We start from the raw sequence: 15,847 nt of genomic DNA, 5'->3' as shown, positions 1-15,847 counted from the left end.
ACGCATAGACGGTCATAGAGGGAGCTCAGAGGAGACGGCAAACTATAGAATGAAGGTTTAAAATTCAGCATTTTCCCGATTGACGTCCGTCGTATTCCCTCCTCTATTCCTCTGTAGCCGAAGCTAGAAAAACTACAGAAGAGCAGTCGCAGCGAAATCGTAAAAGTTTGCGAATGCTCCCCATGTCAGCTCTAGGCGTCTTGAGGCCATTCTATCTTGAGCGAGAATACTTCAAGGACGATCTGCGGCAGTGTGGGAACAAAAGCCGGCTGGCTCGCTAAGAGTTGTTTGCGGTGCTTGCTCGCTCGCTCGCTCGCTACCGAGCTGTCTTAGTTACGCCCTTCGGAAAAATTTTGAATTGGGACACGCCTCTTCGACGGTAAATTGACGCTTTGCGCACCGTAAAACTTGCACGGCGTTCCGAGACTCACGTCAGCTCAGCTTCCAGCCAATGGGGCTCGGGTTCGCGGAGTTTACGCGAAACGAAGATGCGTGTCCAATCTCGGCCCGTTCCGTCTACATCATAAGGATCCTGGGAATTAGCGATCAGATGCACGGGCTCCTGGCATCGTTGAGGGTTCCGCTCGTCGAATTCCCTCAGCGCGATCCGATGCGGCGTGTACATAAGGTGTGACCGAGGAATGAATGACCCTAGTCGAGACCGACTGAGCCCACGATGAATAGAAGAAGCAGCCGGATATCAAACGGTGGGAAGACCCACCCAGGCAGCTTCACCCGAGGCTTAGCTTGACCACCTGTGGACCACCGTCGGGAGCACATTACGGTCTCTTTGACTGGAACTACGACAGTGGAGCGAACGCGCGATCGACCTGTTGCGCATAGGCTTATTTTCCACGATCGGAAGCGAAGAGGAAGAAGCTAAGGAGAGGTCGGACAGCAGGAGAAAAGGACGCAGACTATTCAGATAGCGGTCGGGACCTCCGGTTACCAATTCTCTGCCAGGAGCCGCGGCTGTACGCACTCGGCTTCCCGAGTGTCCTGATAAGCACTTCGCTACCATCGCCGGAAAACGGACGTCAAAACATTCAATTAAACGCGTCGGATCTATAACAATGAGTGCTTTTGACCGTGTAATGAAATAATTAGAACACGACGACGACGACGACTATTAGCAAGAGTCAAAGCTCTCAAATCCTAGCGGAAGGAGAAGCCGGAAAGTGCTGTCGCAACGTAATTGAGTTGGAGGAATGTGTGCTCTCGTCCGCAGTCTCTGTCGGATTCTGTTGTACGGAACAGAGTGACTCGGTCTGTGTTGTATCGAAGCTTTTCCTCAGCAACCACAGCTCTCGCCGTGGCGCCGAGGCTTTTGGACTTCTCGAATGATTGTTGTCGATGTTGTTGTGGTCGTGGTCTCTGTTGTTGTTGTTGTCGTTGGTGTTGTTGTCGTTGTCGCCTGCGTCATACCCAACAAGTGCCAGTTGCGGAAGAGTCGGACATGCTTGTCGTAAGTACATCAGAGCAATGCCAATAATAATCCTCTCCTGAGCGACCTGTCAAGAGCCAATTCTATCGCATCCCACCTAGGAACTCACCGGTTAGCGCGGGCGCCAGCGCCATGATTATTGCCGACCACCGAATCCGATCATTATCCTGTAGCGGTAATACAACAACGACAGCGACGCTCTTGGTATCCGACACTCATCACTCTGTTGTGACACCCAGTTGCTTCAGTTCCGACGGTTCGCCCGCTTCACCCGGTATTGCTTCTTCTGCAAGGATCGTGCTGAACTCTGTTGCCCGATACGAAACGGGGGAATCTCATCGCCGATTATTTCCATCGCAGGAGGCGCACACAGTAGATCCCCACTACAATGATTTCTCCTCGTTATTCCATTGCGTTCGATGAGGCTGCAGTCGCTCTACGTAGGTCGCAGGAACAACGATGACAACGTTGCCAGCCGCGGCGGCTTCGAAGCGATCCCTCAAACAATTCCGGAGGGCTCTCCGGAATGCCGGCGCTGGAGCTTCCGGAACAGCTGCGTTCACCTCGCTTGAAAACTCAGTCGCACTGGGGATGCATGACTCATTGCTCACTGGGAAATTTATGTTGCAAAGAATTCTCAAAGTCTGTCGCGCAATGGCTTGAGCTCGATGACTTCGATGGAACAGGTGACGCTGATGAGCGGAGTTTGTTTGATCAGCTCACGTTGCGCTTCTCTTGAACGCAAAAAAATACGCGCGCGCGGACGTTCTCCGCCGGGCCCGGGTCTAACTGGCGCGCTCAGCCGGGCAACCAACACAACACCGAACCCGCCAGCCAACCCTCAACACCAGCAGCAGCGCCCCCTTGACCCCGCGCATGCGCCTACCCGGACCCCGCCGTAAGCCGCCCGCCCGCTCACACTAAAGTACAGGTAGACGGCAGACCGTCCGCCACCACCAGGAGCACCGCCGCCGTGCCGCTGCCTAGACCTCCCTGCCTGCCTGCGTGCCCGCCTGCCCCTTCCCCATGGCAGTTGAGACGGGCGACCGATGATTCTTGCTTTCCGCGACTTCCGACTCCCATGGCCAGAAGCGCGGTCGATGTGGGCGACCTCGGCGATTCCGTAGCCGGACCGTTGCGTCCAGAGTCGTCTCCGCGATGGCAATGCCCCGGACGACGCATGAAGTCGACATTCAAGCCATCATCAAGATATGATCGCAGCCCATGAATCCTCAACGGCGGGCGGCGCGATATTTCGGCGACAGAATGAGGTGCGATCCTGCTCGACTTGCTTCAGTTCCTTCTGAGCAAGATGGAGGAATGGAGACGATGACGGAGCCACCTGTGGCCTCCGAGGATCTTCCGGAATTACTTTCTCTTCTCGCCGTTGCCTCCTCGGAAGACGTCCAAGTAGGCTCGCCGTCGGGAAGGCAGGGGATTCCGAGTCGCAAACAGACAGCTTTCGCTTTTGTAGCTCGGAGGTTTTGCATGCGGTGCCTCAGGCTCGCCGTCGGCCTTGGGGCCCAGGTCGTGGCCTATCCAATATTTTCCGCGATCTGGAAGATCCATTCCACGTACGTCAGAACACATTCCTCCACTGACATCCCTCGGTCCCTTCCCACGACCTGGTCGGATGAACGATGACTGCCCGCTGATCGATCCTGGAGAATGTCTGTGTTGGGCTCTTATATCGACCGAGTTCCGATGAGCTTTCCGAACGCTTCAGTTCGACGGAGTGACCACGAGCGGCTCAGGATCGATATGAGCCGAGCGAGTCCTCGAGGTATCGACAGACATACACTCGTCGTACGAATATCAGTCCGCTGGCACCGTGAAGTTCCGCTAGACGGTGACGAATGTTGGGAGGAAAACGTTCTCCCGTCAATCCAGCGAATTATATTCGCCGATTCGACGGGAGGAGCTCCCGACCGGACGCGAGCAAACGCTTCGGCCGGACAGAAGCATTCAGGGCGAGAGGTTCGTCGTTCAATCGAAGTGTAACGGTAGTGCCCTATCTGGTACGATAAGAGAGCTTCGAAGAGAGCATGGCGTGCTCTTGAATCACCGAGGGTGGAGTTCTTGCTTCCGTGGAAGGGTTCCTTACGCTCCATGCGACGATGGCTTCTGGAGCTTGTCGTATCGTTGTCGGTGATGATGGTCGGTTCGCGCTTGTCGGGTCGGTCGTTCCGCTGCCCGATACGCCGACTCACTGATCGTTCGACAACGGTGTAAGTGTAACAGTTGGTTGGTCGATTGGTCGGTCGTCCGACCGCTTCACCATGCAGAGGCTGGTTCTCGCTTCTTCCATTCATTCGTTCATTCATCCATTTTTCAAACCCGCAAAGTACTATCTGACATCTGATCACGCATGGCGCGCTAGTCTACCGACGGGAAAAAATCGCATCGTCCCGAATTCGACCATCGGTTACTTGTGTGAATCTCTCCGCAGACGCGGCAGCTCCACTCGCGTCGGGTATTCGATTCGAGTGAGCCCAATGTTGTAGCGGACACTCTTGGAAAGCCGACCTCGGGAGAGGGATGACGAAATCTTGATTGATATCGACTGCCATCGGGTTTCTATTTGCCCTCTTTTCCAATTCCTGCCCCTCTGCTACCCCCGGACGGCGCGAACCGGTTATACAATCGACTCATCGAACATCGCTGGTCTTTCGGTAATAATGAGAATAACGATAATAATGATAATAACATAAGAATAATGATGGCGGATAAAGTGAAGGATAGTAACGTATTTCTGCGGGAGCCCGCACGGTTACGATGGCGATGGCCGCTGGTGTTGCGGCGACGACGGCGGATATTGACGAGAATAGGGACTCGGTCAGTATGTGTTTGCTTGTAAAAATTGGAAATGTGTGGGAGCGATCCGGCACCGAATGACGTCCGCTTCATTCATATGCACATAAATGTTGAAGCGGAGGAAATCCAGCCAGCTGTTCGTGAGAGACACCCGATGCGGTCCTCTAGGTACTTTTCCACGTCATCTCGTGGAATTTCATGCGATTCCGGTGCTTTGTTATCGAGGACTCCATAAAAGTTCCCGCCGTCGCCTCTCGACCATGCAGCGGGGTCTTCTCTCGGGGGACCGGTAAATTATTCCGAGTTCTTATTCCTCCCTCTTCTTCCGCTGGAAACTCCGAGATCAACCAGAACAAAGCTCCAGATAACCGGATATACGAGAATGGATTGGAATGTTCCGCAGCATGATCGATGTCGGATGAGCTCCGTTTCTGCGCCGGAAGCTCGGAGCAGACAATGGAGAAGCTCCTGAGTAGTGTTTCTCCATGACAACTTGCGTGGGATACCCAGCGGGGCCACTTCACATAGCCCTAAGGATTCTCGCGGAGACAACAGCTGTAAGTTCTCTCAGAAGAGAAAAAAAGAACAAACAAAGCGTCACGCTGATCTCGCCGGTCTCCTCTCGTGCCTGCTGAGAACGTATTCCAATTTGATCCAATGCTAGTGGAGTGAAGATTCCGAGCGTGTTTGTTCGTTGCCGCCGCTGCTGCTGGTGTTGCTGCTGCGGCTCTCGTCGAGAGGCTTACAGGTGGCGTTCCCTCGAACTCTCAATTCGCACTCCAGCTGAGTCTGGCGAGATCATCAGTGGAGGCTGTCGAGTTTGATGTTTCGAAATTCTCGAGACCATTACCCTGACAGAGAGGAAAGTGTTCCCGCTGTGAAATTTTGTGAGCCTAAAGTATCCGGAGCGCTAGCGTTCGAGCTCCGGCGAGCACTCGCCCACGATCCCTCGACCGAAACTCAAGGGGCGTAAAACTCGTCCTCGGTCGTGTGACGTTGAGTTTGTGACCTCTAGTTCCAGCAGAGATGCAAATGAACGTCTCTGCGTTTGGATCTTTTGATGAACACTCATCCGTCGCTCCGAGAGGGCTCACGATATATCCCTTCTCCTCACAAACGTCTTCGCGTTCGCGAGGGCAAGTAAACGAAGGCAGTCTCATCAAATCACTCTCGCTGTGGCTTCAGCTAATGTTCCCCTCACGGTTTCCGCCCTGGGACTCTCACTATTAGAACCTAATTCTGACGCTCCGGTGGAGAACTCCCACACATCTGGTGGTTGCGGCGCGCGTGAGGTTTACCCCTTTAGTCTCTTGAATCCTCCATCAGTTTCCGAATCGGCGGAGTAATTTCCAGCCCTCGAACTCGGACCCCTCTTGAGCTGAGTGGTCGTTCGCGCCTCTTGCATCCGCGCATATCCCGTATCTGGAACACTGATGGAGGAAGATTCAGAAAACGAGACGTAAATATCAAACGATGTTCGAACTGAACCGCACCGCACGCCGAGGCTTAGGAAAAGCCACTCCTTGGATTTCTAGATATATGTAGTAGGTCGAAGAGCGAAAACTCATTCATGAAGAGGATTTTGCCAATGGGATCGAATCAATGCAACGCGACCGCAGACTTCTATTCGAGAAGGAGATCCGAGGGCTCTCGTTCATTTCATTCATCCTTAATGGTCTCGAAGTGTGAAGAATTCCGGGTATGCTGGTACGTATTCAGCGCTCCTGTCGTTTCCGGGGGCTGAACTTCGTGGGGTGTAGGATTGTCTTCCATAGATGGAAAGCTCGTTAGAGGCGGGATGCAATGCCCGAAAGCACGAGTAAACTTCGAACCGAACCGAGAGGGGTTCGGTTCGAGAGAAGTTCGCGATTCCAAGAGCGTCGGAGAGAGTCCTCGTGATCGATGGATCGCGTATTTGGAAGCGCCATATTGGCGTCGAGGCCAAAATCGTGCCAATACGGAGTTCCGGGTAGATGAGAGTCTCAAGCAAGGAAATGGCGTACGAAGGAGCGGACTCAGATCAATGAAAGGACCTTTGAAGCAGAAGTAATTAGATCCTCCCGAACAAAACATGCCGCGGTCGCAAGGATATTCCTAGCTCACCCTCAAAAGAAGCAGAAATTCGCATTATACGTTCGACAAGGGCCGTGCCCCCACACCGAGATCGTTGGAGGCAGGGGAGGACGTCGGGCCATGTTTGGCGCTCCATGCACGCGACGATTCGCTGAAGATTCGCGACTACGTATTTATCTACAGCCTTCAGCGTCGTAATTCCTCCTGCTAGGGTCTGATCTCTAGGAAGAAGTCGATCTGTTGTTCAAGTTTCGGCTTATTCGATCCCCCGTTCCAGCTCTCCCCTGATCCTCTAAGTGGTCTTTCTCCAGAAGTCACAGATCAACCTTTGGCTGCCTAGGGAGAGTCTCGTCGAGCTCACATACACTTATCATTATAAGACAGCCATTCATACGCTGCATGCAGATAGGCATGAAGCACCAAGACGCTGTCTCGGGCGGGAGGTCTCTGCTCCGAATCTCGTGGCCAGTGACTTCCCCTTGGGAAACATGGGTCTCATCGGTGTCGTCCGACGTCCGACTACAGCTGAGTCAATATAAATCTGTATTGAGCAGTCGATCACGGTCTCCCGGGAAGCGAGTCGACGTGACGATAACAAATTATGTGCCCCCTGCCATGATGCACCATGTGATGGCTCGCTCGCGGTCGACCCCGGTGTCGAATTACCTGCAGCCTTCGAGCGAGTTTACGTCTTGAGTATCAGCAATGGGGGGGCTTCGGTCGGCGGAGCATTGTCTATCATCTACTGATTATAATCTGCGTCGACAGAGAACTGAAGTTATGAACAATTCTACGGAGCTAACCGAGATTATGTGCTCACCGATCGCACTTCTGCGGAGTGCCTGCTCGGACGGAGAATCTGTATATAAAAAAGTGGCATGTCGAATCGGGGCATTTCGCGTGCTCAGCTAATTCATGTATTATTGAGACGAAACGCAGCTATTGGGTGTGGTGAACGAAAGGAAGAGGAAGCTTCATAGGCACTGGTGCGCATCATTCAGCCCATGCTCACATAGTTCCACGAGGTTGCGGTGGGCTAGACCGAGGCTTGCGATCTGTGCGTTGCGATTACCGGGATCCTGCAGATGATAACCCAAAGGATACACCTGTAGATTGACTGTCCGTGAGCCAATGATATCATAGTGTGGAACATCGATGAGTCCTGACAGGCCCTTCGACAACGGAGGAGCTAAGGTGAATTTGTCTGTTTTCGTGAGAACCCATTTTAGATTCATGACTGAGACAACTCGCTCCGAATGTAGGAGGATGCTCACAATTTTAGCTGCCAGGAAGTAAGTGTCCGTAGACCTCTCGCACACTCGGCAGCAGAAGCGGAATTCTTCAAAATCGGCTGCCTGCTCAGAGAGTCATGAGTCATGTCATGACGCACCGCCCATTCCGAAGTAGATGAATTCATCGGAATCGGGAAGTGCTTTTCACGGCTCAAATCCCGATGAAAAAAATCCTCCTGGTCCAGGATGGGGCACGCAGAGCCGACATGCCCGGGTTCGAGTACGTCTCACTGCAGAACGGCCCAGAGCGGGAGCTCGAGCCGGCGCTGCCTGCCATTCAGGCATTGAACAAATCGGCTGCTCTTTCACATGACGCACTTTGTTTATGCATTGATCATGAGGAGCGGATGCGCCGAGCTTCGCAGATGCCCTCGAGTTGTGACGGTTGCATACCGCGCGGGACGGAGCGGTGAACCGAGACTTGCTGTTCACAATACTCCACTTGCGGGTTCGGTGAACTACATGGGGCAATCCGGCTCCGCAGCTCCCTCCTTCGTGCCAGAGGAAGAACCCAATATGGCGCGGCAGTCCGGATACTCTGTGCGGTGGAATTGCGGAGATGAACTTTCTTTCCTTTCGGTTTCGAACCGTGTCTTCCAAGGCTCCGAGAGGACTGCGGAACAGAGGGGGTGTTGACTAGCGCCGCACTGTCAGACGGAGCGATCTGCCTGTCGTCCCTAGAGTCTCGGTCAGAAAGGGGAGAGCTCAGGAGGTGGGAGTATACAGCCTGGGACGAATTTTCCCAGTATGGGAGCTCGAAGAAAGGATACCGATCACTGGAAATCCGATTGCAATCCTTCTAAATAGCTAGACCTCGAAGGATTTCCGCATTCGTTGGGTATCCCCGTGGAGATGAGCAACACGTGAGCTCAACGCAATATCTCCTCTTTCCAGCCTCATTCGTCAGCTCTAGATCTTTCAGACCGTCCCGAGAGAGTTGTGCGCTCAGCTCTCCTGTACGACGAGAGCCATGTGATTCGTCTTACTCGCGGTCTCGACTCACTCCGCGGTAAGGCGACGGTCCTATAATTTGGCTTTTCCGTGGTGCTACTGTGGTATGATATGATGGAGAGGAAACGATGGTAGAGAAAGTTCCGCCTCTCTTGATTTTTCCGGTTTTCTATCAAAGTCGGATAACCTATTTTCCTCAGAATCCGACAGAAGCCGATCGTATCAGAGAGCCCCGGAGAAAGATCCCAATCACGAAACAACGATTCCTGACAAGGATGATGAAGATCACAAGCTGAATATTTCCCCCCCCCCAGTGCAGTGAAAACTCAGCGCTGATCCACGGCTGTGACGGATTTCTGACTCCGTAGATCTTGCGCTTCCCCCCTTGACGGTGTGGAATCTACTCTGGTTAATTTGTTTCCGTGGAACACTTCTCATAAGGTCGGGACTCCGAGCTGAACGGAGAGGTATCTGCCTCCATTCAAGCCGGGCGGTATCCTGGCGAGGACGACTTGATGGGGCTGATATGCTTCATGACCGAGGTCTCGACTCGGAGAAACTGAGGAATCAGCATGCGAGCAGCAGTGGCGAATAGCCGAAACGCGCATTCCAAGCAGAGCGTCTCTCAAGCAGAAAAGGGGGCAGTCAGTTTGGCCTACCACCGAGCCGCCCGTCGCGGCAGCAAGTTCCGGATCGCAGATATTTAGCACCTTCCATGGAGCCCGTCTGACGAATCAGATTGAACCTGTGGACCTGATGATCAGTGCTCGGATTTGCTACAGCGCGGCCTTGAAGACCGCCTCACTCAAGGTATTCCCCTTTTGTGCCCGTGCTTCCTCGCTTTACAACTTCTTGTCTGTCGACGTCGAGATGCTGCGTCTCCGACCTTGGGGACAATCCAGGAGAGTTTCGACTGCGGATATCAATTGACAAAACTCTTGGAGCGTCTCGGACCGCGTAACTTATCTTCTCGGCCATCACTGCTCTCGCGGATTGCCGGAATCGTAAACTTTTAAATATCTTGGCATCGATCCCAAACGTGGGTCGTTATTCGATCTCGAGCCTGCCGAACGACAGAGCAGAACATAGTCTACGGCCGACTGAGCAGGCATCGCACTTGCAGATCTCGTCGTGCAGGAGCTGCGAACAGGATGGAGGTTCGTAGCCAAGGCTCATCCGAATTTTAATTCACAAATAGGAAACTGTCACCTTGAACTCAATCGATACTTGCTCTGATTCAGGAAAAGCTTTTGGCCGAGCTGAGCGGTCACGCGTCGAGAACGGGTTATCCTCTGAACTCTGAGGCGTTCGCTCGCGCTATGGATGAAACTGATGAGCTCAGGTATCTCAGGGAAGAGTTCCGCTACCCGAAAATGAAGGTGAGAGACTGGAGGCATTCGCATCACAGACATACATATGTTCTCGCAAGTTTGCCCGCATCAGGATGAAGTCGAGCCGTACGTTAGACAGGCAAGCCTTCCGCGAGAGCTAACATTTCTCCTGTGCATTCCAGGACCTGCCCTGCACTGCCGAGAAAAGTGATGAGGAATGCGTGTACTTCTGTGGGCATTCTCTCGGCCTGATGCCGCGATCAGCATCCTCAAATATTAATCGAGTTCTGGAATCTTGGGCTCAGATGTAAGTTCCCTTCCCGGAAGCCGTGATGAGCTGTCAGTCAGAGCAGCTGTGGTCGAGTTCCGTCCATCTACATAGCGCGAACTCCGGAAAATGGCACCGTAAAACAGGGAGGGAATTGATTCACAACAAGGCGAGAGTTTCTTCTTGAAATAGGCAAATCGTCGGACAGCTGATCCACCTCTCATGTCTATCGAGCGACAATAAATTATCCGCCTGGGTGGCGATGGCGAGAAGCAAACGTCATACCAGTGAATAATTGGTTGTTCCTCGAACATTTACAGGGGCGTCGAACATCACGCTCACGGATACCTCAAGGCAGCATATTGTGAGCTCTCCCCGAAGAATCAAATGGCTCGACTAGCCGGTGCGTCAAGCTCATTTCAAGTCTTATATCGGTATTGAGACTGAGAGCTGAATTTATTATGATCTCATAGGATGCCATCCCGAGGAAGTGGTCATCATGAACGGATTGACCGTCAATCTACATCTTCTCATGGTGAGAGAACAAGATATATCATCAATCATCCACATAGATGTGCAACTTGTGTCCCTCCACCGAGCAAACCTCTTCCTCAACGAACCAAGTCCTAAGCGAACCGTTCTGCAAGCTACGAAAAACGAATCGCGTGTGGTTTCCAGCTGAACTTCTATCGTCCGTCATCCGAGAGGTACAAAATTCTCATCGAGGGAGCAGCTTTTCCATCTGATATGGTTTGTCCGCACAAATACGCAATACGGCCGAAAACAAGCATAATCAAATGTATGAGAGTCGCAGACTCGGGGAAGTTCCAAGAGGGAAAATCTTTCGATTCCTTCTCCAGTACGCGGTCAAATCTCAATTGGCACTCCACGGATACAGTGTTGAAGAAGGATTGATCCAGTTGGAAGGGCGGGGTGATAGCGATATCATCGACGAGGAAGACATTGTCGAGGTTAGTTCAACATGGGGGAGGGGGCTGACGTCACTGCTGGTTCTCTGGCCGGGCGAGGTCGGCAGGACATACACGCGAGACTGGATTGGCTTATTCCTCAGGTTTTGAGATGCGAAGGGTCCAGAATAGCTCTAGTCGTACTCCCGACTACCCAATACTACACGGGTCAAGTTTTCGATATCGGAATGCTCACGGAGGTAGCTCATCAACAGGTCAGTCGAATCTCATGTAGGACCAGACTCTCCACCACGAACGTGTATATAGATAAAATCGATGCGTAAAATATTTCTCCATATCAGGGCTGCCTGGTGTTGTGCGATGCCGCCCACTCGATCGGAAACGTCACCTTGAAGCTTCACGAGTGGGACGTCGATTGCGCCGTCTGGTGTTCGTATAAGGTGCGTTGGGGGAAACGAGCTTTACCAAGGGTGGACGCGTGATCGGCGGCTGACGTCATCTGAGCCCTCAAGAGCGAAGCCCATACGAGTTCACGGATTTCCCACGGGATCTTCACGCGGGGGATCGTGCTCTTGAGGCCTTCCATGCCCATCCTCTAATTCCCGCATCTTATGCATGGTATTTTGCACTTCAGTATCTCAACAGTGGGGCGGGTGGAGCAGGGGCGGCTTTTATCCACAGACGCCATCTCAAAAAACTTCCCGCCGTGCATGGATGGTGGGGCAACGATACTGCGACGAAATTCCTAATGAAGCGGGGTAAGAGAGGGTAGGACTCTGATTTGCTCCGTCTTCTCTCTGAGCTTCTGCCAGGACATCTCATCTGGAAACTTGAATAATATCAGATATCGATGCAGATTTTGAGCCTGTACCGAACTCCGCCGACATGTACAAACTTTCGAACGCACCGCCCGTGCTCATCGCTCCGATGATGGCGTCACTGGATATATTCGACCGAGCGTGTGAGGGAAAACGTCTCCGCAAGCAGCGGCTTTTGACGGGGTTTTTAGAATATTTACTTTTAAAAATGAGTTCCTCGGGTCTTCCTCTGATACAAATCACGCCCCGCGATCCAAATCGGCGGGGTTCGATGCTGTGTGTGAAGCTCTCGTCAGCACCCGAGAACCTACATAGTCTACTCCAGGAACGAGGCGTTGTGGTGCGTGGAATATTGCGACTCCATTTTGTTCCCGGATTTTTTTTCGGAAATTCTTGTCGGGGGGTGGCGCTTCGCATAATCCCGTGAGGACATTAGCGATCCCAACACTTTTCCTTTGCAGTGTGACGTACGCCAGCCTGGGGTGATCAGGATCACTCCGTGTCCTTTGTATAACTCGTTCATGGACGTCTGGCGATTCGCTCAGATTCTAGGCTCGATCCCTACAGACTCAAGAATCGCTAATGAATGAGGACCCATGATCACCAACGACACTAATAAAAGAAACCTCCTGAATCGAATGAATATCCTAAGTCTAAGAAATGATCTCGGATGCATTACACATGACATGGTCGAGCTACTTCAGACACTCGGGAAAACAGCCGAAAGAGTCTATACAGTGGAAGGTCTTCAACGTGATGCCCTGTCGAGGAGCCAGGATTGATGATGGCAGGAACTTTTCGAGTGCTTCGACTCCTCATCAGTGTCGGCAGGCGGCGATTGGCGAACATTACGATTAGTCGATGTTCTAGATAGACGCTTCGTATGAGGGTTCTCGAAACCATTGTCAAGACATGTCGCGCATCGGAGTCCTCGCATGATTCGGGAGGGAGTGGCGCGGCTCCGCACTTTCCGGAAGATCGCCTCTCCATCTTGAGACACCATCCGTACCCGTGTTTACAGATCGACGAAGAATTAAAAATGGGGGAGAGAGTGTATCTGAAAGGGCACCGGAGACTCTCGTGGCCTTGGCTTACCAGGAGAGAGTCTGTCAGCTCACTCAGTAGAGCGCTATAGCTGCTCTTGATCGTCGGTTTCAGGAAGTCTCTCAGGTTCGAAGGTGAGTCGTCCTAAATTTCGATGAAGTACGAGAGTGAGATTTTGTGTTCGGAGGGATTTCCCAGAAGATGGGTTTGCTCCATCTACAGATCCCTGATCAAGTTGTCGTTCATGGGCGAGGATTCGCAAGCAGATCGTGGAATTTGGGTTCGACGGCTGCGATATGATCTCGTTCCCATCGGAGATTTCGGCGGGGATCCTCCCCGTGGTCGGCTCTTTTGCGGGGCCGTTCATCCCGCAAGCTCTAAGCTCTAGGCTCTAGGTGCTCCGGAACCGAGACGGATAATTATTCTGAGAACTGCTGACCGGTCAGGACGCGTCGAGCGTTACTTGTCTGATTGTGGGAGCACCAGAAGCTCATTGAGGCTTTTATTTGAATGCAGTAATCACATTGGTCGCGTCGCCGACCCCAGTGTTGAAAATCATTTCCGGAACAAAGGCTGATCTCGAGAGCAGCGGCAGTAGCGGCAGCAGCACCGTGAGACACGGTACGAGCTAGTCAGCAGGTCGAGGCCGAATAGGTCCAAACTCTCGAACGCCTCTTCTATTTCCCTATTGAGTGCGAATTTGAGCGGCGAAACTAAGCGCGAAGGAATTCGCCGCTTCGTACGGAAAACATCGTTCCGACCGGCGGAATTCACCCCGATAGCACGCCAGGACCTGTCATGAACCATTTCCGAAGTGAGAAATGCGGTACACGTTCCAAAATATTATGGAATCTTGAGTGATTGAGAGCTATATGGTTTACTGGGAGCCCATGGATGCATGAGGGCATGTCTCTTAAGCTCCTCCCTCCGGATGAGAGGTCTGTCACACCACCTGTCTCACGTCGAGCCTAGATAACTTTTTCCTGCGAATAAAATAATCTCTCAGAGGCCCTTGCTGGCTGGCTGGCTCTGCCGAGCCCTCCCTGGCAGACAGGAGATGGTCCTGACATTAGCGTGAAGTCCAACAGTTACCGCAATGGCAGCTTGCCAGGGGGCAGTGCGCACACCGAGATCGTGGTGGTCGCCATCTCGACGAATATACCTCAGACTAGCACACTAGCGCTCAGCCTGGCTTGGGATACCTTATCCGATACTTTGGCCACTGCGAGATCGAAAGAGGCGACTTTGCCAAAAACGCCGCTTCATCACACGCGACTCGTACAATGTTTTTCACTTTTGTCTGCACGTGGACAATCGGAGGGCGAGTGGCCTGGGCGTGAAGTCCGAATTCGACTTTTCAGGGACGTAGAACAAATCACACGATGTACGGCCGACCGCGCTTCCTGCCTCGCATTTACCACCGGAACTACCTGATCGGCAGTGCATTGTACACAGATGCTATCACCGATTTGAATATCAGACGGGGTCGTCCAGCTTACTGCTCTTCGTCGACTTCATCGTATGGCTACAGCTATCCAGACAGGTACATATGGGCGCACATACCTCACATACCTCGGCGTATTTCGAAGCATATATTCGGAATTATACGAGCCTAAGTGCTGACACAGACCCTGGGAAATATCTCGGGGATCTGAATAATATTCAAATGCGATCAATTGACGCAAAGATTCAACGTGTTCCGCGATGACATGCGTCTCCACGACGATATCTACTCGAAGACCTCGTCTCGACTCGTGAGAGATAGACTCCGACACAAGAGCGACGTGCACGACAGGCTCGTGGGATGGTGAGCCGACTCAGTTTCTATAATGTCCGAATGGTTTTTACTGTCACCGGTTACGAATGGTGTACTCATTCGAGATTCGGAACGGAACGGTGTCGTAGATGATGAGATCATCTATTCAATGGGGCTGCTCCGCTATTCTTAGGAGGTGCATGCGAGAAAACGTAATCATCGCGAATTCGGTAGAATGCTCGGTGCGATACATGTCGTGAGACACCTTTCTTAGAATCATGGTTTCTGCTCGTAGGCATTCCCCGAATTACATGCCCCTCCATTCCGTTCGCGGATACCACCTGAACGATGTGCCCTTCTCCCGGAGGATGTACCCCATCGAACCAGTGAAACTGCACTCCCAGCATGCGGCGCACGGAAAATTCATGGAAAACCGAAGGGTAATATGCACTGACTAATACATACTTATTTCCGGAATTCTCCCGCCCTTGGTGACCCTCCCTTCTGTGAGAAAGTACCGGAATATTGTCCGAAATCCGTTTCCGAAAGACGTAGTTGACCCGAGCCCGTATCGAGTGGAACCAAGAAACCTCCGGCTGCGATCGGTCGGTTCAGGCACGAATCCTCTTTTCCAGCTCCGCTTCATGCACGAGTTATGGCAGCACGAACGTGACGAGGAAGGCCGTCACCGAATCCGCTCTTTCTACAACAAGAGCGGAGCGCCTCCTCAGATCCCGCACCACAGACTATTCACTCGACCTCCTGCCGTGTACCAGTTATTCTATTAGGTGAGCCGGTGTTACGTGAGCCATGATATCTGAGTGAGAGTAAAGTGCCGCTCCCTAGCACAGCTTACGGCTATCCTGTGATTTTTCAAGGTAATTCCGGGATGCGTCGGTCGAGAATCCAACTTTCTTTGGGGCTCAGACAGTGTTGCGAGTCGTGACCGTGTTTGCCATACCCCTCCATCCTACGCGAGGGGAAATATTCATTGTGAATTTATGCATGTTCAATAAAAAAATTGGAAAAAAACAGAGGTCGAAACCTACATCCAGAGATCGCATCAGAATCTCCGGGATCTTTTCTTTCTGTCTGCATACCGGCAGTCTATTGATACCAGTACACGA

At 52.3% G+C, this 15,847-nt stretch overlaps 3 protein-coding genes across 3 annotated transcripts in view; 2 read left to right on the top strand and 1 right to left on the bottom strand.

Annotated features, from left to right (window-relative positions):
• Positions 1 to 7,566, bottom strand: part of LOC114828456 (uncharacterized) — a 57,221-nt gene extending 49,655 nt beyond the window's left edge. Inside the window, exon 1 of the mRNA XM_029112687.1 lies at positions 7,344 to 7,566. Within this exon, the coding sequence (XP_028968520.1) occupies positions 7,344 to 7,566 (223 nt within the window). The remainder of the gene's footprint in view (positions 1 to 7,343) is intronic.
• Positions 7,567 to 9,655: 2,089 nt separating this feature from the next.
• Positions 9,656 to 12,510, top strand: LOC100903094 (kynureninase). Its single transcript, XM_003747738.1, has 12 exons — positions 9,656 to 9,731; positions 9,816 to 9,953; positions 10,088 to 10,212; positions 10,494 to 10,576; positions 10,647 to 10,708; positions 10,852 to 10,923; positions 11,034 to 11,144; positions 11,246 to 11,356; positions 11,444 to 11,542; positions 11,737 to 11,860; positions 11,959 to 12,260; positions 12,382 to 12,510. Exons 1-12 carry the CDS (start codon positions 9,726 to 9,728, stop codon positions 12,508 to 12,510), a joined length of 1,362 nt encoding a protein of 453 aa, XP_003747786.1. The 5' UTR covers positions 9,656 to 9,725.
• Positions 12,511 to 13,020: 510 nt separating this feature from the next.
• Positions 13,021 to 15,786, top strand: LOC100901653 (uncharacterized). Its single transcript, XM_018641179.1, has 6 exons — positions 13,021 to 13,098; positions 14,326 to 14,507; positions 14,652 to 14,771; positions 15,016 to 15,160; positions 15,356 to 15,508; positions 15,599 to 15,786. Exons 2-5 carry the CDS (start codon positions 14,347 to 14,349, stop codon positions 15,506 to 15,508), a joined length of 579 nt encoding a protein of 192 aa, XP_018496695.1. The 5' UTR covers positions 13,021 to 13,098; positions 14,326 to 14,346; the 3' UTR covers positions 15,599 to 15,786.
• Positions 15,787 to 15,847: the final 61 nt, after the last annotated feature.

This window comes from Galendromus occidentalis, unplaced genomic scaffold (genome assembly GCF_000255335.2).
Source record: "Galendromus occidentalis unplaced genomic scaffold, Mocc_1.1 scf7180000077524, whole genome shotgun sequence".
In the NCBI taxonomy this organism is placed as follows: domain Eukaryota; kingdom Metazoa; phylum Arthropoda; class Arachnida; order Mesostigmata; family Phytoseiidae; genus Galendromus; species Galendromus occidentalis.
The sequence above is the reverse complement of the archived record's forward strand: the minus strand, read 5'-3'. Positions and strand labels throughout refer to the sequence as shown.